The 25,114-nt window shown below is 39.3% G+C and overlaps 1 protein-coding gene across 3 annotated transcripts in view; it reads right to left on the reverse strand.

Moving 5' to 3' along the window:
* LOC123516501 (nucleolar protein 9-like) overlaps nt 1-25,114 on the reverse strand; it is a 77,755-nt gene that overhangs the window by 20,742 nt on the left and 31,899 nt on the right. For 2 of the 3 annotated variants that reach the window (XM_045275893.1, XM_045275895.1), the window contains exons 9-11: nt 21,645-21,788; nt 21,351-21,518; nt 15,040-15,142 (exon numbers count right to left, since the gene is read on the reverse strand). In XM_045275893.1, coding sequence (XP_045131828.1) covers nt 15,040-15,142; nt 21,351-21,518; nt 21,645-21,788 — 415 coding nt within the window. The remainder of the gene's footprint in view (nt 1-15,039; nt 15,143-21,350; nt 21,519-21,644; nt 21,789-25,114) is intronic. The other variant, XM_045275894.1, reaches the window with a different exon arrangement.

Below are 25,114 nucleotides of genomic sequence, written 5' to 3' on the forward strand. Positions count from 1 at the left end.
AAAGATCAAGATCAAGATCAAGCCTCTCGTGGACAAAACGCGCAACATTCACTCCCCAGTCAAAACATAACAGCGTCAGAAGCAGCTTGTCTTTCCTAGCTCAACTTAAAACCAAAACGCCCTGCAATTGGCCTAGTGTTCGTAAGAAGACCAGGAAGTCTCTTACTCTCCAAATGAAGCTAGATATTATTCATAGACACGAGAGAGGCCAGAAAACTATAGCAGTGCTGGCCACTATCTTGACTCCATATTATACTGTCTCTATTTTCAAGTCAGCAGACTCTATTAAGAAGGCTGGTGAGACCGTATCTTCCTTGCAAGCTAAAAGAACCACCTGAACTCGTGACTCTACAATGGATAAAATGGAAAGCCTCGTGGATATGTGGTACATAAGTTTTGTATGCAGTACAATGATGCGCACTTTGTTTATATTCCACAAGTTGCCGGTTAGTGTCTTTCCCGTTTCACTCTTCCTCTCTTCATAAAGTTAAGATCATCAACATTATAAAGTTACATACATACATACATTAGTGTACATTATAATGACTTAAATTAAACTACCTAAATGTTTAACTTCATAATTTTTACTTTCATTAAACCTTTTACTGTACTATGATGCACTCTCGCTTTGCTTACTCTCAATGGAAGTTGAAATCAGGGGTTAAACTTGTCATAATCGGTTCGCTTAACGAAGTTTCGCTTAACGAAGTGTTATTTAGGAACATAACTCCTTCGTTAAACGGGGTTTGCCTGTATATATATATATATATATATATATATATATATATATATATATATATATATACAGTAATACTCCGCTTAACGAAAAATTAGACCAAAAATCCGCATAATGTACAACCACATCCATCTTAGCGAATTTTCTGGGCTTGAATTTGCCGGATGAGAGACCGAACGCGGCAGCTTCGCTGTGATTGTCTGGCTCCCCGCCTGTCCCTAGCGCTCCTGGAGCTGGATCCAAGATTCTTTAACAACCTCAGAGCAACCTCCTGCCGCAAAATGGCTTCCATGAATGCTTGGAGGGACGGTGACGAGGTTGCTGGGAACACCACCTCTGGAGATGGTGTTACTGTCTTATATATGCATTTATGTTCACAAAACAACATTTCTATTAGCTTTTTACAAAACTTGCCCTCCAAGAAAGGATTGTCTTGTAATGCATAAAGTGAAATCTTACATGGAATACCAAAAAATAAAGCAGAGATGATGAGGAGATCTGCCACAGACGGCGGAGACTCCGGCGACTTGGCCGCTTCTTCTTCTTCTTGTGACCCTTTTAGCTTGGTGTGTTGTCTTTCACCACGATATTAAATTTGTTTCCACTCCTCTATTGCCTGCTATAATGGATATCATACCTTAGTATTCATATACGCTCATGCCATGAGGATAATCTGGACTCTGTGGCAGTGAGTGATAGTGAATTAGTAATGAAATACCGCAATATTTCATTACTAATTCACTATCAGTGAACAAAGCAAGAATGCATCATAGTAAAATGAAAGGTTTAATGAAGTAAAAATTATGAAGTTAAACATATAGGCAGTTTAATTTAAGTCATTATAATGCACACTAATGTATGTATGTAAGTAACTTCATAATGTTGATGATCTTAAATTTATGAAGGGAGGGAGAGTGAAACGAGAAAGACACTAACCGGCAACCTGTGGAATGTAAACAAAGGATGCATCATTGTACTGCATACAAAACTTATGTACCACATTTCCACAAGGCTTTCCATTTCATCCATTGCAGAGTCACATGTTCAGGTGGTTCTTTTAGCTTGCAAGGAAGATACAGTCTCACCAGCCACTCTACGCCTTCCAATCTCGGCAGAGCTCTATTGGCGGCAGTCACACAGGTCCAGCTCCCGCCTTTCTCTACAATCGACGTCCCTACATGGTTTTGTCGAGCAGAGGCGCAATTTCGTCTCAAAAGAGTGACCAACGCCACCACACGTGCTGACCACATCTTGTCGGCTCTCCTGGACGATATTTTTCCTAGCATCTCGGAATAGTTAGAATGCAAGGGTGACGAAGCCATCGAGTACGCTGACCTGAAAGCCTACCTACTGCAGCGTTTTACACCGTCGCCAACAGCACCAGTAACACAGCTGCTTCAATTCGCCCAACAACCTGTTGGCGGCCAGAAGCCCTCCGACACTTTCCGGGAAATGAGAGCCATGGCAAGGCTCCCTCAAGCTCCTGATGGCACTCCTCGTCAACTAGATCTCCTCCAGGCGCTGTGGCTCCTTCGCCTCCCCGAATTCATCCATGCTGCCATCCCCAATGCAGAGGAAATCGACGAGAATGAATTACAAGAAAAAGCTGATCACCTGACACGCTCTTGCGGCTTCAAGCCGACGTATTCACGCTGTACCTCCTGACATCTTCCCGCCGCCACATTACAATGAGGATGACGTCGCTGCGGTACAACGCCCACCACCATGAGCTCATCAGCTCCTCACTTGGAAGTATGATCCACAGCCACAATCGAAGCAGCGCCCAGCAGCAACCAAAACTTTTTTCAAAGACCAGTTCTGCTTCTATCATGCTAAATTCAGCTCCAAGGCAAGAAATTGCCAACCAGGGTGCTCGTGGCCAAAAACGGATAAGCTGGCCATCGTGCATCGCGGCGGCCAACACAGGAGTCAACACGTTCTTTTTCCAAGATCCTTCTTCAGGCGTGCGTTTCCTGGTTGACACGGGAGCTACCTGTTCCCTCCTTCCTGCAACACAATGGAAGACCCCTTCCATTCTAGCAGCAGACGTCCAGCTCACCGTGGCCAACAGCACTCCTATCCCGACGTACGGCCATCAGCACCTCAACATCAAGATTGGCGGCCGCACATTTGGGTGGAGTTTCATCGTCGCTGACATTACCCTTCCCCTCCTTGGGGCAGACTTCCTTTCGCACTACCAGCTTCTTGTGGACATCACTGGCTGTTGGCTGGTTGATGTGACTTCTCTATCTCCTGTCCCCATCTCTGACGCGCCCACCGACATCGCGCTATAGGTCGTTGAAGCAACTGATTCCTTTGCTTACCTTCGCACCATGTACCTCGATGTCTTCAAGCTGGAACTCCACCAGCAGCCTCAGCTTCCAGCGAAGCATGGTATTTTTCACCGCATAAAGACAGCCGGCACACCTGTATTCTCTAAGTTTCGCTGCACCTGACAAAGCTCGCTGCGGCCAAGCTGAGCTTGAACACCTGGGCATCTGTCAGAAGGCACCAAGTCCCTAGGCGTCACCACTTTATATCGTGATGAAGAAGGATGGCTCCCTCTGCCCTTGTGGAGACTATAGATGCCTTAACACCAGAACAGAGCCAGATCATTACCCACTGCCCAACATCGCTGACATAACCTCCTTCCTCCATGGCGCCAAAATCTTTTCAAAACTGGACTTGCTCAAGGGTTATTACCAGATTCCTATGCATCCTGAGGACATCCCAAAAACCACTGTTACTACACCCTTCGGCACTTACACTTTCAACTACAGCTGTTTTGGCCTACTGAACTCCAGTGCCACCTTTCAACGAATGATGGACGGCATTCTTGGTGATCTGCCCTTCTGCGCCTGCTATATCGATGACATCCTCATTTTCTCCTCTTCAAAGGAAGAACACCTACACCATCTCTCCGTGGTCCTGGGACGCCTTCAGCAAAATGGCCTGGTGGTCCACTATGACAAATGTGTTTTCGGGGCAAGAGAGGTTGATTTCCTAGGCCACCACCTCTCTCCTGCGGGCGTTTTGCCCTTATCTGACAAGGTTACTGCCATCCAGGATTTCCCCACACCCATTACAGTCAAATCCCTCCAAGAGTTTGTGGGGATGGTCAACTTTTACCACCGTTTCCTGCCTGGGATTGCATCCACCATGGCACCACTTTACGAAGTTCCGGCATGCAAACCCAGGGAGTTGGTTTGAGGTTCCTCGCAAGCACAGGCCTTCTGGGAGGCGAAACTCTTTCTTGCCTCAGCTACCCTCCTTGCTTATTCAATCCCTGGTGAGCCTCTCCTCGTCACCATGGACACTAGCAACATCGGGATTGGCACTCTTTTGGAACAACTCATCTATGGACAGCCACGCCCTCTGAGTTTCTTCAGCCGCAAACTTCGTGGGGCTGAAATACTCTACTCTACCTTTGACAGAGAGCTACTCGCTGTCCACCAGGCTGTCCGCCACTTCCATCACTTCCTGGAGGGTACCACTTTCACTGTTCAGATAGACCACATGCCTTTACTAGGCAGTCAGATGCCTGGTCACCCCAGCAGCGCCATCACCATTCAGCCATAGCAGAGTTCAACTGCACCTTCTGGCACCTGCCAGGCAAGAGGAACCCTGTGGCTGGTGCCCTCTCCAGAACTGCAATAGATACAGTTCAGCTGGGCCTCAACTATGCTCATCTCACCACGAAACAGCTACGAGACCCTGAGGCAGCAGCAGCAAGAACATCGCTCATAGCCCTGCAGTGGGAGGATGTGCCCCTTCCTGGTTCCGACATGACCATCCTCTGTGACATCAGTACTGGGCGACTACACCCTTGGATACCAGATTCTCTTTGCTGTCATATTTTCCACCTTATCCATGGTCTGTTACACCCTTCACGGCGAGCGACTACACGACTGTTGATGCAGAAATTTGTATGGCATGGTATCTCCTGCGATGCTGGGGATTGGGTTTGATACTGCACTTCCTGCCAGAAATCCAAAGTTCATCATCACATAGAGTCGGGCACTGGTTCTTTCCACCAACCATGGAGGCGTTTCGCCCACATCCATGTGAACGTTGTGGGTCCTCTTCTGCCGTCATCCGGACATCGTTACCTATTCACCGTGGTTGACCGCTCAACTAGGTGGCCTGAGGCCATCCCCATGGTTGACTCCACATCGGCGTCCTGCACTGCTGCCCTGCTCTCCGGGTGGATCTCCAGGTTCAGCGTCCTGAAGCACATTATGTCCGACCGTGGCACCACCTTCATGTCGCAGTTATGGATGTCCCAGGGGCAGCTGATGGGCACCTCGGTCCACCATACGACGGCCTACAACCCTGAAGCCAAAGGCACGGTGGAACGTCTCCATAGAACTGTCAAAGCGGCCCTGATATCACGTTGCACCAACTCTACGTGGTTTTCACAGTTACCTTGGGTCCGCCTTGGTCTTCGGACTACTCCAAAAGAGAGCCTCAACATCGCCGCTGAGACGGTGATTGGTGATCCCCTCGTGGTGCCTGGCAAATTCTTCCCTGACACCCCTACAACTGATATCAGCTGCCTCAGAGGTATCGTCGGGCAATTTGCTCCATGTAAGCAGACCTACAAGTCCCCTGACCACCAGTATATACCTAGAGATTTATTTAAAACTACATATGTCTTTCTTCGCAGCGATGCGCACACACCACCCCTTACCCCTCCCTATTCTGGCCCCTACGAGGTCGTCATGAGAAAGAAAAAGGCTTTCTTATTGTGAATTAAGGGCAGCAGCGACTGGATCTCCATCGACTGCCTGAAGCCAGCGTATCTTCAAGACGACGATCCCCCTCTTGTACGGCTCTCCAAGGCAGGCCACCCACTGTTACCTTCAACGGGATCTTTTCGCTGAGCGAAGGAGTATTGTGGTGGCCGAGCGCCACAAACACGATCATGAGGCCCACATTGGGAGCCACGCTGGACGGTGATTGGCAGAAGCATGCGGTCGTGAAAGTACCGCGGCCTAACCGGGATCAGATCACGGAGCACATGACAGGGATCATGCTGTACGCTGATTGTTCGTTGACTTATGTACTTGATCCAAGCAAAGCTTCTAAATAGGGGTATTTTTTAATCAATAAACCAGATCACTCTGAGCAATCATCGTGTTTACTTCTCCCTCCTTACTGGACCAGAACGCTTGTAGTGATCATCACTACAAGGGGAACCATACAGTTAGCAACACCAATAGAGCAGTTATTATGAAAATAACAATAAAAGGTAGAAAGAGATACAACATTTCGGTGATGAGAAAGAGGCTGAAGAAGGTTAGTCAGAGGAAAGAAGTTGATCGGAGAAAAAGCTTTTGATTTTATCCTATCTAATAAAGCTGTATGAGTGGAACCCCTCCAAACATGCAAAGAGTACTCCATACAAGGACAGATAAAGCTTTGTACATAGTTAGCAGTTGGAGGGGGGAGAAAAACTGGCAGAGACACTGCAGAACACCTAACTTCATAGAAACTGTTTTAGCAAGAGATGAGATGTGAAGTTTCCAGTTAAGATTGTAAGTAAAGGACAAAGGATATTCAGTGTGGAAGAGGGAGACAATTGAGTGTCAATGAAGAAGAGGAGATAGTTGTCTGGAAGGTTGTGTGGAGTTGATAGATGGAGGAATTGAGTTTTTTAGGCATTGAAAACTACTAAGTTTTCTCTGCCCCAATCAGAAATCTTAGAAAGATCAGAAATCAAGTGCTCTGTGGCACTTGACTTCCTGAAGGGTTGGACATTTCTGAAAGGACGTGGAAAGATGTAGGGTGGTAACATAAGCGTATGAGTGAATAGGGCAAGAAGTTTGGTTAAGAAGGTCATTAATGAATAATAGAAAGAGAGTGGGTGATAGGACAAAACCCTGAGGAACACCTCTGTTAATAGATTTAGGAGAAAAACAGTGGCCGTCTACCACGGTTGCAATAGAACGGTTAGAAAAGAAATTTGAGATAAAGATGCAGAGAGAAGGTAGAAACCGTAGGAGGGCAGTTTTGAAATCAAAGCTTTGTGCCAGACTCTATCAAACTGAAATCTTTAAAAGAAGATGACCAAGACTCAGTAAGGAACGCCAGAAGATTGCAGTAGAGTGACCTTGATGGAACCCATACTGGCGATCAGATAGAAGATTGTGAAGTGACATGTTTAAGAATCTTCCTATTGAGGATAGATTAAAAAAAATTTAGACAAGCAAGAGATTAAAGCTATAGGACAGTAGTTTAAGGAATTAGAATGGTCACCTTTCTAAAGAACAGGCTGAATGTAGGTAAACTTCCAGTAAGAAGGAAAGGTAGAAGTTGATAGGCATAGTTGAAAAAGTTTAGCCAGGCAAGGTGCAAGCACAGAAGCACAGTGTTTGAGAACAATAGGAGACCCCATCAGGTCCATAAGCCTTCCAAGGGTTTAGGCCAGAGAGGGCATGGAAAACATCATTACAAAGAATTTTGATTGAAGACATGAAAGAGTCAGAGGGAAGAGGAGAGGGAGGGATAAATCTCGAATCATCCAAGGTGGAGTTTTTAGCAAAGGTTTGAGAGAAGAGTTCAGCTTTAGAGACAGATGAGATGGCAGTGGTGCCATCAAGATGAAATAAAGGAGGTAAAGATGAAGAGGTAAAGTTATTGGAGATGTTTTTGGCAAGATGCCATAAATCTCAAGGGGAGTTAGAGTTTGAAAGATTTTGACATTTTCTATTTAAGAAGGAGTGTTTGGTAAGTTGAAGAATAGACTTGGCATGATTCCGGGCAGAATTATAAAGTGCATGAGATTCAGGAGATGGAAGGCTCAAGTATCTTTTAAGGGCAACCTCTCTATCATGTTTAGCACAAGAACAGGGTGTGTTAAACGAAGGTTTAAAAAGTTTAGGTTGAGAAAAAGAATGAGAAATGTATGCCTTCATGCCAGGCAGTATCACCTCTGTTATGTGTTCATCATATATATTTATATATATATATATATATATATATATATATATATATATATATATATATATATATATATATATATATATATATATATATATATATATATATATATATATATATATATATATATATATATATATATATATATATATATATATATATATATATATATATATATATATATATATATATATATATATATATATATATATATATATATATATATATATATATATATATATATATATATATATATATATATATATATATATATATATATATATATATATATATATATATATATATATATATATATATATATATATATATATATATATAGGTACACTCAACAAATGCATGCACGACCCTGTCAGTAGATTGCAAAAGTCCGTTCTTTGCAAAAGTATGTAAAAAACTGCATAAAATGTACGTAAAATACGTAAAATTTTCTAATTTTCGTATTAGTTCAAGCTTAGCAGCCACTGGAAGAGCCTTTCGATTACGCTTCACTGGATAGGTTAAGCACTCGTGGGAAGGGTACAAATGCATAAAAAAGCCGAGGTAAGCACTGGACAATGTTCCCTGTTGGTTGAAAACACACGGACTGAAGATTAAACATGACGGCCAACAGCTGATGACGCAACCGACCCGCCACCTATTGGACAATAATTTGCCGAGAATGGACAATCGCGCGCATTTTAATATTCGTCCGTAGATTAAACCGGACTCCAGAATTTGTCCGTAGTTTCCAAAATCTGTTGATGGGAGGTCCGTAGTTTCGAGGGTCGAGTGTATATATATATATATATATATATATATATATATATATATATATATATATATATATATATATATATATATATAAAGTAGTACCTTGTAGTGCTTTGAGATATGAGTTTAATTAATTCTGTAATTTAACTCGTACGTCAAAAATATTTTCCCAATTGAAATTAACTAAAATAGATTTAATCCATTCCAGTCCTGTAAAAATGGACATCCCTAAACAACCCAAATTTATGAAAAACGTCTTTAATTAAGAAATAATCATGCATAATTTAACAATGCATGAATAAATAAGTAAATAAATAAATAAATATATATATACAGGCAAACCCCACTTAACGAAGGGGTTACGTTATAAAAAAAAAACCTTCATTAAGTGAATTTTCTTTAAGAGAAACCAATTATAACAAGTTTAACCCCTGACTTGAGCTTCCATTGAGAGTAAACAAAGCGAGAGTGCATGTACAGTAAAAGGTTTAATGAAAGTAAAAATTATGAAGGTAAACATTTAAGCAGTTTAATTTAAGACTAAGTCATTATAATGTACACTAATGTATGTAAGTAACTTTATAATGTTGATGACCTTAAATTTATAAAGGGAGGGAGAGTGGAGCGGGAAATACGCCACCTGGCAACCTGTGGAATGAAAACAAAGACCACATCATTGTACCGCATACAAAACTTATGTACCACATTTCCACAAGGCTTTCCATTTTATCCATTGTAGAGTCACGAGTTCAGGTGGTTCTTTTAGCTTGCAAGGAAGATATGATCTCACCAGCCTTCTTAATAGAGTCTGCTGACTTGAAAATGGTAGACAGTAGATGGAGTCAGCCATGGTGGGAAGCAATGCTATTAGTTTTCTCGCCTCTCTCGTGTCTGTGAATAATATCCAGCTTCACTTCGAAAGTAAGACTTCCTGGTCTTCTTAGCAATGCTAGGCGACATTGCAGGGCGTTTTGGAGGCATGTAAAGCGAGGGAAGACGAGCTGCTGCTGACGCTGTTATTGTTTTGAACTAGGGGGAGTGAGTGGTGCGCGTTTTGTACAAGCGAGGCGCTGATGTATTCAAAAGCCTGTTGGCTTGCGTGATACGGCGAGGCTTTCAAACTTGGAAAAAATTACCTGGATAAAATTCTGTTAAAGCGAGTTTGGTGTTCGTTAAATGAGCAGATGGTAGTAAAGGGAAACCTTCGTTGTAGTGAAATTTCGTAGTGTGAAGCTTTGTTAAGCAGGGGTTGCCTGTACATATATTGTTCTTCTGTTGGTGTTTCCCATTTTCATATGGGGTCGTATTGTATAAACAAATACAGTAATGCTCTGCACTTGGCGAATTAATTAGTCTGGCGAAACTACCGCCAAATGTGAATTTTGCCAAGCATGAGTTCTTTATACCATAAAAATTGCCTTAAAACTGCCTCAATCAGTCTTTGGTCATTGCCAAAGTCCCTCTTTTGACCCCTATAATACCATCTTTCGAGCTGAAATAATTTTTTTTTGCCTTCACATATTAGAACACATGTACAAAACAGACCAATAAACAATAAAAAAAAAGCTAATAAGACATGATATAAAGGCTGTAACTCCTGTTTTTCCATCCATTTCCCTCACCCACTTTCGTCCTTGCCACCACCACCATTGTCCTTACCCTCACTGGTACCACCTGTTGCGCTGGTAGAGGCCATGGTGGTAAATCTACAGAATTCATTCCTACGCTAGCAGAACAGAGGGCAGCACAATCAAAATGACTGAAGGGGACTCTCACACTGTATTCTGATAGGTTTAGAGAGAAGTCTGACATCATCGAGGAGCCACATGGTTCGCTGTGCGGCCGCCAGGAGACAACCAAGTTTGAATCCAAATCGCCAAGCGTGCACTCGGTGGTCCGTGGCCACCCTACCGCCAAAAGTGAACTCTGCCTAGCTGAGATTCGCCAAGTGGGGGGGCTTACTGTAAGTATGTATATATATATATATATATATATATATATATATATATATATATATATATATATATATATATATATATATATATGTATATACAGTGCTCGTTACAGCATTATGGCGGGTGAGGGCCCGGCATAATGTTGTGACAAAAAACAATGACCTATCATAGTTTTTTTCTTTTTTTTTTTCTTTTTTCATCACTGCATTATGCCGGGTACCAGCAGTTAGCACGACCTCATTGTTTCCCAACAATCACCACAGTACTGCTTCCTTGCCCCCATGGCTGTTGTGGAGAGAGGAAATGTAGTGCTGTTGTTCTCTCATTAGTGCCATCTTTAGTCTGTGTTTCACTTGCTTTCTGGGCTGTAGCTTAGTGACTATGGGTAAAAGTAAGTCTTTAATGCCTGTAACTATACCTCAGATCATAGGGGTTCATAAAGCTGGGGTCCAGACAAAAGAAATAGAGGCAGATGTTGGTGTCAATGAATGATCTGTGAGAAACTGGTTGAAGTTTTTCAAGGATGACAGTTGTGTCCAGTTACTGTCTGCTAAACTTCGGTCTGACCCTCCAAAGACATTTCTACATACTTTAACTGTGTTTAAGGGGGAAATTCGTTAATTTGGTCAAAAAAATTGAAAAATTGGAAACTTGGTAGTTGGGTTCGTCTCTGGAGAGGGAAGCTATGGCGAAGTTGCCAGGCGATAACGCACTGCTTACCTGGTAATGGCGGGTTTAAAGGGCCGGCCCTTTAAATACCCAAGCGCACACGCCCTTTTTCTTCTAGTCTTTGTTTTGCTTGTATTTATTTCCTTTTTTGAGCTGTTTTTTTTTTTTTTTTGCGTGATGTACTTGTACGACAGTTTAGGATCAGGCAGTGCGGGTGAGGAAGATGCTAAATCCTCAGTACCGATTGATACAGCCTTAGGAAGTGTGCGTGCCTGCAGCCTACCTGTTGATCGTACTTTACACGTGTTGAGTCCCCAAATTGTGACAATGCCACGTGTAAGTGGTAAAAGAAAGACTCAGGTTGAAACAGCCCGCCAGAAAGCCTTGAAAAGGTGGAAAAGAGAAGAAAGTGAGGAGCCTGAGACACGTGGTGGTAGTACTGGCGAGGCTTCCACCTCCGCCGCCACCACCCCTGCCACTCCCGACCCTCACGTGTCTGCTGCAAGCTACAGGCATAGTCTCCTGCCACCAGAGGAGAGTGAAGTTCACCAAACTAGTGAGGATAGTGCCTTGTTAGTGATATCATTACAAAGACTGCAAACAATTTTCAATTTGGTGAAATGTGAATGTGGCAACGGAATCACCGCAAAAGTGACTAGTTATTTGTTTGATTGTACTATAAATCTTCGGTGTGACAAATGTGACAGTGTTGTTCACCATTCAGAACCTATCAGTGATATGTTATATATTCTAATATGATAATAACGGGACTAGGAGCCTGTAAGGCTGACAGGCAAGTGAGAGCTCACCATTCAGAGAGGCTATATAGACGACATTCCCATGATGTAACATGGCCTGAAACTATCTAAACAGCCACTACCAGCCTCCAAACAGTTGTCAAGGGATTATGTAAGTACATATCTGAGTTTGGTACATATTGGAGTGAGTTATGTGGGGTTTTGAAGATGTTCACAGAAAAATGCGTTTTCTCGACTTTCAGTTTTTCAGCATATATTGTTGAATAACTTTTTCAGTAATTGGTCAGTTTCAAAACTTTTGCAGCAAAATGATCAACAACCTCATCTTAACAAATGCCAGCATGATAATGCATGAACTCACTCAAATAAATTTACAACAGGCTTATAAACTCAAATTTTTATGAAAAAAAGGTAACAATTTGGCGTGTAATGAAATTTTTATAACATAGGTTATGTGTATGCCGATGCTGACATTTATTTGTTGTTATGTATATTATATGTGGTTAAGAGGAAATTGCCACACTGTTATTAGTTTTGATTTTATAATGGTATTTTGAATTATTTTCTTATCGCCGAAAAAATATTTATTGCAAAAAAACTACGCCACATTTCTGTACCAAATTAACACTGAAGATGTACACCATAAACGTACACCTTGTGTATAAATATTATTGAATTCAGTGAAAAAATAGCAATGGGAGAGCCAAAAAACCGATATTGATATCGAGTCATCGAATTTCCACCTTAAAAGGCAGCTAGAGATGACACCTTTTGAGCACAGTTAAAGTAAATACATATGTCTTCTTTGAGGGGCCAGGCTGAGGTTTAGCAGATGGTAACTCGACACCACCATCGTCCTTGAAATGCTTCAACAAGTTTTCACAGATCGTTCACTCACACCAACATTCACCACTATTTCTCTTGTCTGTGTTAGAAATTAGTGTTCCACACAACCTAAGGGGAATTTAATAAAAGTTAATGTGAATAAGAAATTTAAAGGAGAAACTGGTAAATAAAAGTAATCACCTGGAAGTTATGGCTGGGAGCACTAACCCCCACATTTCAGTGTTCCAACTGCCAATGAATAGCTAGCTAGCTACAGGACCTGTAACCTCTAAGCTAACATTAACAGCTAGCAACTTATCTGGCTTTCAATACGGTGGGAGTATTGAGTCTGACGGGATCAAGTTCTCCTGCACATGGTAGCTTTTGCGTAGTCAAGAGGACGAGCGGTGATGTTGACGCCTTGGCAGTTGGGACGAGAGTGTACGCCAGCGCACTAGCCGACCCCAAACGTTGCCAAGCTTTTTCATCACGCTCACTATCCCCTTTGATTATCTTTTAAAGATTATTTGCCCTTTTAATGGCTTAAATGTTTATTATAATTTTATTTTAATATATATAAATGGAATAACCTGAGAGAAGCAACGATTTGCCATCAGTAAATTAATTTATTTATCCTTTATTTTAAGGTTAATTCCAACATCTGGGGCCCAGCTTTGAGAAGCCCTACGATCTGGGCCATAGTTACAGGCATTAATGACTTCCATAGTCACAAAAGTACAGCCCAGAAACCAAGTGAAACACAGACAAAAGATGGCACTAATGAGAGAACAACAGCACAGCACTTCCTCTCACCATGACAGCCACGCAGGCAAGGAGGTGGTACTGTGGTGTGTGTTGGGAGACAGTGAGGTCATGCTAACTGCTGATACCCTGCATAATGCCATAACAAAAAAAAGGCTGTCCTGGTGAAGCACCTCTGTGCTGCAATCAGCTGTGATGACAATGTGGCAACCCAAACAAACATCTTGTGGAATCTCGTGATTCCTGAGATTTGCCATACCAGCAAAGCATCTTGACATCATATTATTATAATACTTTGTGTAATTTGAAAGAAAATTACTAGGTTTTATACCTTGTGTTATTTCAAAATAGCATAATCTAAACATGCATAAATTGAGATATACCTGTACACACACACACACACACACACACACACACACACACACACACACACACACACACACACACACACAAACAGTAAGATTGGATAAGTATAGATATGGAGACGGGGCCACACGAGCATAAGGCCCAGGCCCTGTAAAACTACAACTAGGTAAATACAACTAGGTAAACACACACACACACACACACACACACACACACACACACACACACACACACACACACACACATACACACACACACGGCCCGGTAGCTCAGTGGTGAGAGCGCTGGCTTCACAAGCCAGATGACCGGTGTTCAATTCCCCAGCCGGGTGGAGATATTTGGGTGTGTCTCCTTTCACGTGTAGCCCCTGTTCACCTAACAGTGAGTAGGTACAAGATGTAAATCGAGGAGTTGTGACCTTGTTGTCCCGGTGTGTGGTGTGTGCCTGGTCTCAGACCTATCCCAAGATTGGAAATAATAAGCTCTGAGCTCGTTCTGTAGGGTAACGTCTGGCTGTCTCGTCAGAGACTGCAGCAGATCAAACAGTGAATTACACACACACACATACACATACACATACACACACACACACACACACACACACACACACACACACACAGTGGTTAGAGCGCTGGCTTCACAAGCCAGAGGACCGGGGTTAGATTCCCCGGCCGGGTGGAGATATTTGGGTGTGTCTCCTTTCACGTGTAGCCCCTGTTCACCTAGCAGTGAGTAGGTACGGGATGTAAATCGAGGAGTTGTGACCTTGTTGTCCCGGTGTGTGGTGTGTGCCTGGTCTCAGACCTATCCCAAGATCGGAAATAATGAGCTCTGAGCTCGTTCCCAGGGTAACGTCTGGCTGTCTGTCAGAGACTGCAGCAGATCAAACAGTGAAAACACACACACACACACACACACACACACACACACACACACACACACACACACACACACACACACACACACACATTTTCTGCTATCAACCTTAGTTTATATATATATATATATATATATATATATATATATATATATATATATATATATATATATATATATATATATATATATATATATATATATATATATATATATATATATATATATATATATATATATATATATATATATATACTGTATATATATTCAATGGCTGCCATAGCAATATCAATTGTGAACATTCACCAGTTCTATGTTTGTAAACTTGCTAAGTGTTTTCTTTAAGATTGTTACTCTACATATATGTAAAAGATATTACCTTCACCTTCATTCAGCAGATCAACAAACATCTTTCTTTTCTTCTCTGTTTGATCTATTACCTGCTGCCAGTCTGACTTGTCTCCTCTCTTAAACAAGTTTACCTGAAAGAAAATATTTAAGAAACTTTTTTTTTTTAAACTTATACCTTTTCATGAAGATCAAATCACAATGTGCCCATAAACAAAAGAATTTTTTCTTGTAGCATGGAGAAATGACTCATAAAATGCCATTCCATCATATTCAGCACAATCTTCAATTTGTTTCATAACTTTCATCAAAGTTTGTATATTTCATGGGTTAGGTTCAGTACTTAGCATTTATAAAATTTATCCAATCAAAATATATCAAACAAAGGTATTAAATAAATTTCAAGAGAAAAATAAATAATACATAATGCAAGGAGAACAATCAGCTAATTTAAATAAAGTGCAGAATTAATTATCTTCCACATTACTAACAAATCATACTCAGATATTACAATAATTTTGTCACCAGACAACATATAATCATTGTAACATATCACTTATTGGCCTCTACACTTGTCCTGTTCTGAAATATTAAGTAAGCCTTATAATGTAATTCAGTTATTTGTTACTATTGAACATATGAAGAGCCCCATGCAATAGGAGCCAACATGCCACCACCACCAAAATCATTTCTTGTAATTCCTGCCAGGTCAACTCTTGCTGAATCATGTGGTGAAAACCAGATTTTGATACTCGTCCATATAGCAGAGTTACACATGGTTGACGTTGCTAACTTTGGCGCATAGAAAGGAGCTAGAAACAGCTAGATAGGTTGGGTTTTAGCAGGCAAGAGGGTTCAACTATTGCAGGCAGGCAGCCAGTTGGAGCACGGCCGGGAGACCACACCTTTCTCTCGACGATTTAAGTGACACGCGGCAGCCATACGTGTCTCAATCTGTGTTGTGTACACACGCTAGTTGCATTTTGTGTCCTTTCAAGTCTTGGACTATTGAAACTCTCCTTCTCTCCATCCTACACCACTCACATAAGCAAATCTTAAATCCATCATTAGGTAAGGTACCCAACTATTATTGTGTCAATGAATAATGTTTTCATTATTGCCAAACATAATAAAAACCCACAAAAACAAAATTTTGATTTAAGCTAATTTTGATCAGCTTGTGCTAAAAACTATACCATACCATATTAATAGTGCCAATTCCCTGTGGTCCAATTTGGGCAGCAATCCAATAATAACTGAGAAAATCCAACTTTGTTTTTTTTTTTTCCCCCTCAGGGAAACCCATATGACAAAATTTGTTTCATTGTAAGCTTTGCATTGATATAAAATACTCTATGATCATGCTTTATTTTTTTTTTTTTTCTATGTGCTACAATTGCTCAAAATTAAACCTTAATATCTCAAACCTACAACAGTGGTGTGTTGACCACTAATGCACACGGTTCTTCATATATCAAATTATTATTCACCAGTGGAAAACCAACTGCTATATAAGTCTCGTTACTTTGCTGTTCTGTTACAGAGATGTGTAAATGGTAATCAATCTCTCTCTCTCTCTCTCTCTCTCTCTCTCACACACACCTGACGCAGTCGAGGAAGGACGCAGTGGCGTCGCTTCAAGAATCAGCTGATCTTCACTATACCTGTTGTACAGTATTTGCAGTGGCCTGGGCGGATAGTGTAGACTCGTTTTCATGAATTCAAGCGTTAGATAATCATGAGTAAAGAAGAGATTCCATCTAGATGCAGGTATGAGACTAGGGAAAGAATGAAAGAAGATGAATATGTTGATGAGGGAGTAAGCGCATTCGAAGGTTTTGATATGACACATACTTCATTATTTAAGGGAGTGTTGACTATTGAACATAAACTAGAAAAATGGATAAAGGAGAGTATGGGAATGAAAGAGAATGAAGAACAGGAAAATGAGTTTCAAAACCTGAGAGAAAAGATAAAAAAAAGTGGAAGAAAACGAAGCTAGACTAAGAGCGGAAAACGAAGAACTGAAAAAGGAAGCAGCTAACTACAAGAAGTAGATGGAAGAAGGACTCGGTAAAGCAGAGAAAGAAAAAGAGAAGCTGAAAGATCTAGTAAACAAAGAAGAGGAAAGAGTACAGAACGTGATTAAAAAAGAAATACAAGCATGGAGAGTCCAAAATAAGAAAGATAAAGATGATTTTCAGGAGGTGATTTAAGAACAACTAACAGAAAGAGATGAAAATATGACAAACAAAATGATAGGAGTCCTCAAGACAAAAGAAAATCTAGTTAGAGAAATTGTTGAAAAAAAGTGTAATCGTATTTGGACTAAAAGAAAAAAATATAAAACATAGACCAAGAAGAGAAAAAGAAGAAATGAAATCAGTCAAAGACCTACTAAAAAATCTAAATGACGAAGATAGGCAGAACTTAGAAGAGGAAGTAGAAGAAATAAACAGAATGGGACCATATCAAGAAGGAATGAGACCAATTAAGATACTACTAAAATCACAAGCAGCAACAGAAGAAATATTATATAAAACAACAAAATTAGAGAAACAGAAGACTGCAAGGATATATATATATATATATATATATATATATATATATATATATATATATATATATATATATATATATATATATATATATATATATATATAAAGAAAAATAGAAATGAGGAAGAGAGGAAGAGATACAACGAATTGGCGGCAGCAGTAAGGGAAAAAAAATAATGAAAGATCACAAGAGGAAAAAAAGGCATTTTTTTTTTGGAGAATTCTAGGAGACAGGATAAGGAAATGGTATATAAAAGAGAAGGAAGAGGAAAAAGTGGAGCAAGTTTAATTAAAAGTGATAAAGGCAAGAGACTAAAAATGATGTATACAAACATAGATGGGGTTTTATCAAGTAAATTAGAATTAAGAGATTACATAAAGAAAGAAGAACCGGATATTGTATGCCTGGCTGAAACAAAACTAAATGAGGCAATCAAAATAGACTTGGATAATAGGTATAATGTATGGAGGAGAGACAGAGTGGGTAAAGGAGGAGGAGGAGTCATGATAATGTTAAGGAAGGAGATGGTGATAAACCAAGTGGAATGTGGGAAAGGAAAAGCAGAAGTACTGTATGTTAAGATGCATATTAATAAAAAGAGTTAACAATCATTGTAACATATGTGCCACCAAAACAAATTCATGGACCAATCAAGAATATAAAGACATGATAGATGACACAATAAGGAGTCTAACGAGAATCATTAAAGAAAGGAGAAAAGTTATATTAGTAGGAGATTTCAACTGTAAAGAAGTGGACTGGGAAAATTATGAAAGTGGTATGGGGGAAGAAGCCTGGGGAGAAATATTCCTGAACCTAATGATAGATAATATGATGGACCAATGAGTACAGGAAAACACAATATTCAGAGGAAATGACGTGCGAGCCGGCGAGATTGGACCTAGTTTTTACAAGGGGTATACAAATGAACGATGATATAAGATATAAGTGCCCATTGGGAAAGAGTGACCATGTGATATTAGAAATGGATATAGAAGAGGGAAAGGAAGATAGAGACAATTCATACAAAGGAGACCGATTAAATTACAGAAGGGCTGATATTGAGAATCTCAAGAACTACTTCAAATATGTTAACTGGAAAGAGATGGAAAACTCAGAGGCAGTGCAAGAGAAATGTAACTTATTTTTGGAAATATACTAAACAGGAGTCAGGGAATATGTCCTGAAATATACACCTAAAGAAGAAGGAAAAAAAAGATTGGTTTAATGCAAGGTGTGCTAGGGCAAAGGAGAAAAGAGATGGAGCATGGAAAAGGTGGAGAAAAAAAATCCAGTAAATAAGGAAAATTTCAAGGCAGCAAGAAATGAATATGTAAGGAGCAACCGAAATTGTTCTACAGATTCATAAATGGAAAAATTAGGCAAAAAGAAACAATAGAAAGGTTAAAAGGAGAGAACGGGAAGGTGGAAGACCCAAAAAGTATGGCAGAACTATTAAATAATAAATTCCAGGAAGTCTTTACTAAGGAATCCAAATTTGAAAGGCCACAGGGTAATAGAGAGACCGTCTATATGAAAGAGGTTAAAGTAACGAAGCTTAAAATAAAAGAGTTAATGAAGGAATTGGATGAAGGGAAGGCAATGGGACCAGATGAAGTTTCAGGCAGAATAATGAAAGAATGTAGGGAAAAACTAGCAAGTTCTATGTACAACATCATAAAATGCTCAATAGAAAATGGAACAGTACCAGTAGAATGGAAAAGAGCTGAGGTGGTTCCCATATATAAGAGCGGAAGGAAGGAAGAACCTTTAAATTACAGACCGGTATCACTAACTAGTGTAATATGCAAGATGTGTGAAAGAATAATAAAGAAAAAAAGGATCAAGTTCCTTGAAGACAACAAATTAATATCAAATAGCCAATTTAATTTTAGAAAAAGACGGTCGTGTGTAACTAATTTACTGAATTTCTACTCTAGAATAGTTGACAGAGTACAAGAGAGAGGGATGAGTTGACTGTATTTATTTGGATTTAAAAAAGGCATTTGATAAAGTGCCACATGCAAGGTTACTGTGGAAATTAGAGGAGAAGGGTTGTTTAAAAAGAAACACATTGAGATGGATGAAAAATTATTTGAGGGAGAGAGAAATAAGGACAGTAGTCAAAGATATGAAGTCCAAGTGGAGAGCAGTAGAAAGCGGAGTGCCACAGGGGTCAGTATTGGCGCAATACTTTTTCTCATTTATATAAATGACATGCCAGAAGGAGTGAAGAGCTACATAAATCTGTTTGCGGACGATGCGAAACTGTGCAGAGTTATAAAGCAAAAAGAGGATTGTGAAATACTGCAAGAAGACCTAAATAAAATCTGGGAATGGAGTAAAAAGTGGGAGATGGAATTCAATGTGGACAAAAGCCATGTCATGGAAATGGGAAAGAGTGAAAGACGACCAGTGGGAATCTATAAGATGGGAGATGGAGAACTGAAGAAAGTAAAAAAGGAAAAGGATTTGGGAGTGACAATAGAAGAAAATAATCAACTGGCAAGCCATATTGATAGAATTTTCAGAGAGACATATAATTTGCTAAGGAATATTGGAATAGCATTTCACTACATGGACAAAGAAATGATGAAGAAACTGATAAGTACTATAATAAGACCCAGACTGGAATATGCAGGAGTAGTGTGGACCCCTCACAAAAAGAAACACATAAGGAAGCTGGAGAGACTACAAAAAATGGCTACAAGAATGTTCCCAGAACTTGAAGGGATGACATATGAGAAGAGACTAAAGGTTATGGATCTTCCAACATTGGAGCAGAGAAGGGAGAGAGGGGATCTCATACAAGTTTATAAATTGATAAACGGAATGGACCAAGTGGACAATGAGTATCTGATCCTGAGAGAAGAATATGCCAGTCAAAGCACAAGATCACATAATGGTAAGAAGCTAAGGAAGGGAAGATGTGTAAGAGATATTAAAAAGTATAGTTTCCCGCAGAGATGTGTTGAAAAGTGAAACAGTTTGAATGAAGAAGTAGTGTCTGCAACGAGTGCGCATACTTTTAAAGTAAGATTGGATAAGTGTAGATATGGAGACCGGGCCACACGAGCATAAAGCCCAGGCCCTGTAAAACTACAACTAGGTAAATACAACTAGGTAAATACACACACACACACACACACACACACACACACACACACACACACACACACACACACACACACATGCTTTCAACCTGTCTTTCCAAACTGTTATCTTCACCCATGAGTGCAAAATACACCTATCAGTGTTTTGTAATTTTGTGTACTATTTAGTCTGAAGAAGCTCTACCTGAACAGAATGTCATCAATAAACTGAAGGCTTCTCTTTATATAGTGCAGGAGGTAGAAACAAGAGTGCACATGCAGGCCATGAAGCAGCCAATTGCAAGAATGATATTTCCACAAAAGGTAGATCTGCCAACAGGCTGGATGCTACCATCTGTATGTGTGTATACTATATCCGTGACCACTAAGTGCTGACATATGATAGCACTGAAGAGCCAATACACACTTGAAATTGTATGTTCTAAGGAAGTGGAATAAATACCAGATTAATGTATTAGAAAATTAATACAAATTACTGTTGATGACCATAAAAAGTAAATACTAAATAACAATAATGGCACTGTTACATTATCTAAAAAACTTAAGTGTAATGCAGCAATGCAATCATCCAATTCTGGAAACACTTTAACAGAACCTTTCCAATATTTTGTGGCATTGACCAAATGTTTTAATTTCAACTTAGATTCCTTTTGTTTATTTTCTTACATACCTGGAAACTGTTGAAAATAATTTTCCCACAAAGATTATCTTTAAGCTTGAATTCATCTGCTACTAATTCATTGCAAACTTGAGTCTTGGCCTTTATGCTGGCCACCTTCCATAATGCCTCTAGCACCCGTGACCCGTGCTTGGAGCAAGCCATGGTAGTATAATATCCCTGTGAAGAAAAGATTTATTTGATATTCAACTCTCTCTTAACACTATTCATTTGATACATGACTTTTTTCTCATAATTATGACTTGGAATTATTAACAAAGACCTATCTAAACTTTCTTACAGTACCTTGAATCTATAAAGAAGTTTTTCTTTGTTCTTGAGACTGATACTGGTGCTGTTGACATAAGCATCCACCACATGTGAGCCTCTAGGATCACATCCCAATGACAGCAGCTCTTCAGGACTTAATGCCAACAAACTATTCACCACCTGATAACAATAGCAAACAATTAGTTACAATTTGAAGGAATTCAGAATAACAAGTATTGTCTTTTAAAAATCATGATAAAACATCCAAGACTGTCATACTATAGTCAATTTATAATGCAAGTAAATTTGCCCCCAAGAAGTAATTCCTATTTTTCTAAATATGCTCTGATTCCTCTCATCTAATTGGTTGTTGAGGATATATATATATATATATATATATATATATATATATATATATATATATATATATATATATATATATATACAGTCAAACTTTACCGAACACGAATTCGCCGAACACGAATCTCGCATATACACGAATCGGTAAAATATACCATATTTCGCCGAGCACGACTTTGACTCGTGATTGCACGATTTGGTCCCCATTTGAATCTCCCGCTGGTCCTGTGTTACTGTCTTATATATGCATATATGTTCACAAAACAACATTTCTATTAGCTTTTTACAAGCCTTGCCCCCAAGAAAGGATTGTTTTGTAATGCATAAAGTGAAATCTTAATAGAATACCAAAAAATAAAGCAGAGATGAGATGAACCACAGACGAAGCAGGAGACTCGCGGCCACTCGGCTGCTTCTTCTTTTTGTGACCCTTGTAGCTTGCGTGTTACTTTCATCATGATGTTTATGTTTCCACTCCTCTATTGCCTGCTATACTGGATATCATATCTTAGTATTCATATAAGCTCATGACATGAGGATAACCTGGACTCCATGGCAGTGAGTGATAGTGAATTACTAATGAAATACCACGGTATTTCATAAGTAATTTACTATCACTTACTGCCACAAAGTCCAGGTTATCCTCATGGCATGAGCATATATGAATACTAAGATATGATATCCATTATAGCAGGCAATAGAAGAGTGGAAACAAATGTAATATTATCGTGGTGAAAGAAAACACACCAAGCTAAAAAGGTCACAAGAAGAAGAAGTGGCTGATCTCATCATCTCTGCTTTATTTTTTGGTATTCCATGTAAGATTTCACTTTATGCATTACAAAACAATCCTTTCTTGGGGGCAAGGCTTGTAAAAAGCTAATAGAAATATATATCTATATATATATATATATATATATATATATATATATATATATATATATATATATATATATATATATATATATATATATATATATATATATTGTTTTTTACCCATGTGGTATGTTGGGGATCAGCCCAGAACGCATACTCCCTATTTCCATTATTTCCTATGGGAAAATTACGTCCGCTTAACGAATTTCCGCTCTGCAAAAAGCTTTGACATCCCCTATCCTGTTCGTTAAGCAGAGTATTGCTATTGAAATTTAACCCATTTTTCTTTGATAATTATTTCACATAACTTCCCCAAGACACTTGTAAGTGACACTGGTCTGTAGAGTAGTGGTTCAGTTGCCTTTCCTCCTTTAAATATCAGTATTATGTTGGCTCTCTCCCATTCTATTGGAACTTTCCATCATTTATTGAACTTGTAATTATTTCCCAAATTGGATCCAGTAGTTGCTCTTTATATTCTTTTAACACTCAGCCTGATACACCATCTGGCCACATTGCTTTTCTGACTTCCAACTTATCCAATAATCTTCCAATATCCTCTTTGTGCACTGCCATCTCCTGTAATCCTTGGCAAACCTGTGTCCTATTAGATTCTATGAAATCATCTTCTGCAGTGAATACCGTTTTGAAGCTCTCATTCATTATTTCACACATTTCCTTCTCTGTTTGGTATGTTTTCCCTTCTTTAACTATTTTTTCAATCGTTTCCTTATTTTTTGTTTTGCTGTTTATAAACTTGTAGAAAAGTTTGGGTTCATCTTTGCTTTTATTCACTACATCTTTCTCAAAGTTTCTTTCTTCCTCTCTCCTTACTCTAATATATTCATTTCTAGCATCTTTGTACTGCCGTCTGTTATAATCATTTGCCTGCTTTATGAGTTTCTTCCATGCTTCATCTTTTGCCTTTTTTGCTTGTATGCATCTAACATTGTACCAAGCATGTATTTTTTCTTAACTCTATAAACAAGTACAAACTTTTTTACTTCTTCATTATATTTCTGTAAGAATGTCATATTTCTCTTGTACAGTCTTTTTGTACATAATATTACTCCACTCAATATCAGCAAAATAGATCTTCAATTTTTCAAGATCCGCTCTTGCATCATTTAATCTCTCTCCTTTATAGTCCTCTCTGTAACTTATCTCATCTTCATCCTGAATTTGCATCTTTAATGTCACATGATTACTTCTTCCCATTGGACTAAGGTATTGTATGATTGGAGGGACTCTGGTTTCTTTGTGAAAACTAGGTCAAGCAACTATGGTTCTTCTTCCCCCCTGTACCTTGTTGACTCCTCCACCCACTGGTACATTGCATTAACCATGGTCAACTGTAACACTTTCTCGCTACACTGCCCAGCATTATCCATTATTTCCATCTCTCTCCAGTTTACTTTTTTACAGTTAAAGTCTCCAACTAAAAGTATTCTTCTATCTCTTCTTATCATGTTATCTAGGCACTTTATCTCCCTTTGCATAACTTTATGTTCTTCTGTTCCCCATGTATTAGTCTTTGGTGGAACATATATAACTATAATTTTTCTTTTCTTCAAATCTTTTCTTTTGATTGTTACTCCCATTACTTCCACTTTGTTCTCACCATATTGCATATCCTCCACACATATATCATCACGAACCATTATTAGCACTCCTCCCCCTTTATCCTTCCTGTCCCTCCTCCAGGTATTATATCCCTCCTCTTTAAAGTTGACATGGATCCCTCCTCTCAGCTTTGTTTCAACAATGCACATTACATCTGGCTTCTTCTCTTTCAAATAATCCCTAACTTCCAATATGCCTGATAACAACCCATCTATATTAGTATAAGTCACTCTTAATTTCTTGCTTCCTCCACGACCTTCTCCTTATTCCTTAGGTACCACTTCTTTAATCCCATATCAAGAACCCTCCAGTAAAAATTTTTCTTCTCTATCTCTGTCCTTTTCTTGTTTTTTTCCTTAGCTTCACTTCTTAGCACTTTCTCCTTTTCCCTCTCCTCTAAGTTCATATCTCTTTTCATCTATATATCCTTGTGTTCAATATCATCAGCCAGTTGCCCTTTTCTAGCCATAATTTTCTCTACAGCCACTTGGGATCTTATTCTCACTTTCATTGGTTTCCTACCCCTTTCCCTGTATCTTCCTAGCCTGATCACTTCCTCCAACTCCTGGTCAAATTCTTGTGTGCTGTCTTGTAATCATTTGATAACAGTTTTGGCCAATTCTCTCTGTTCACGTTCTCTCGTGAAT

The sequence above is a fragment of the Portunus trituberculatus genome, chromosome 41 (assembly GCF_017591435.1).
Source record: "Portunus trituberculatus isolate SZX2019 chromosome 41, ASM1759143v1, whole genome shotgun sequence".
Taxonomy (NCBI): domain Eukaryota; kingdom Metazoa; phylum Arthropoda; class Malacostraca; order Decapoda; family Portunidae; genus Portunus; species Portunus trituberculatus.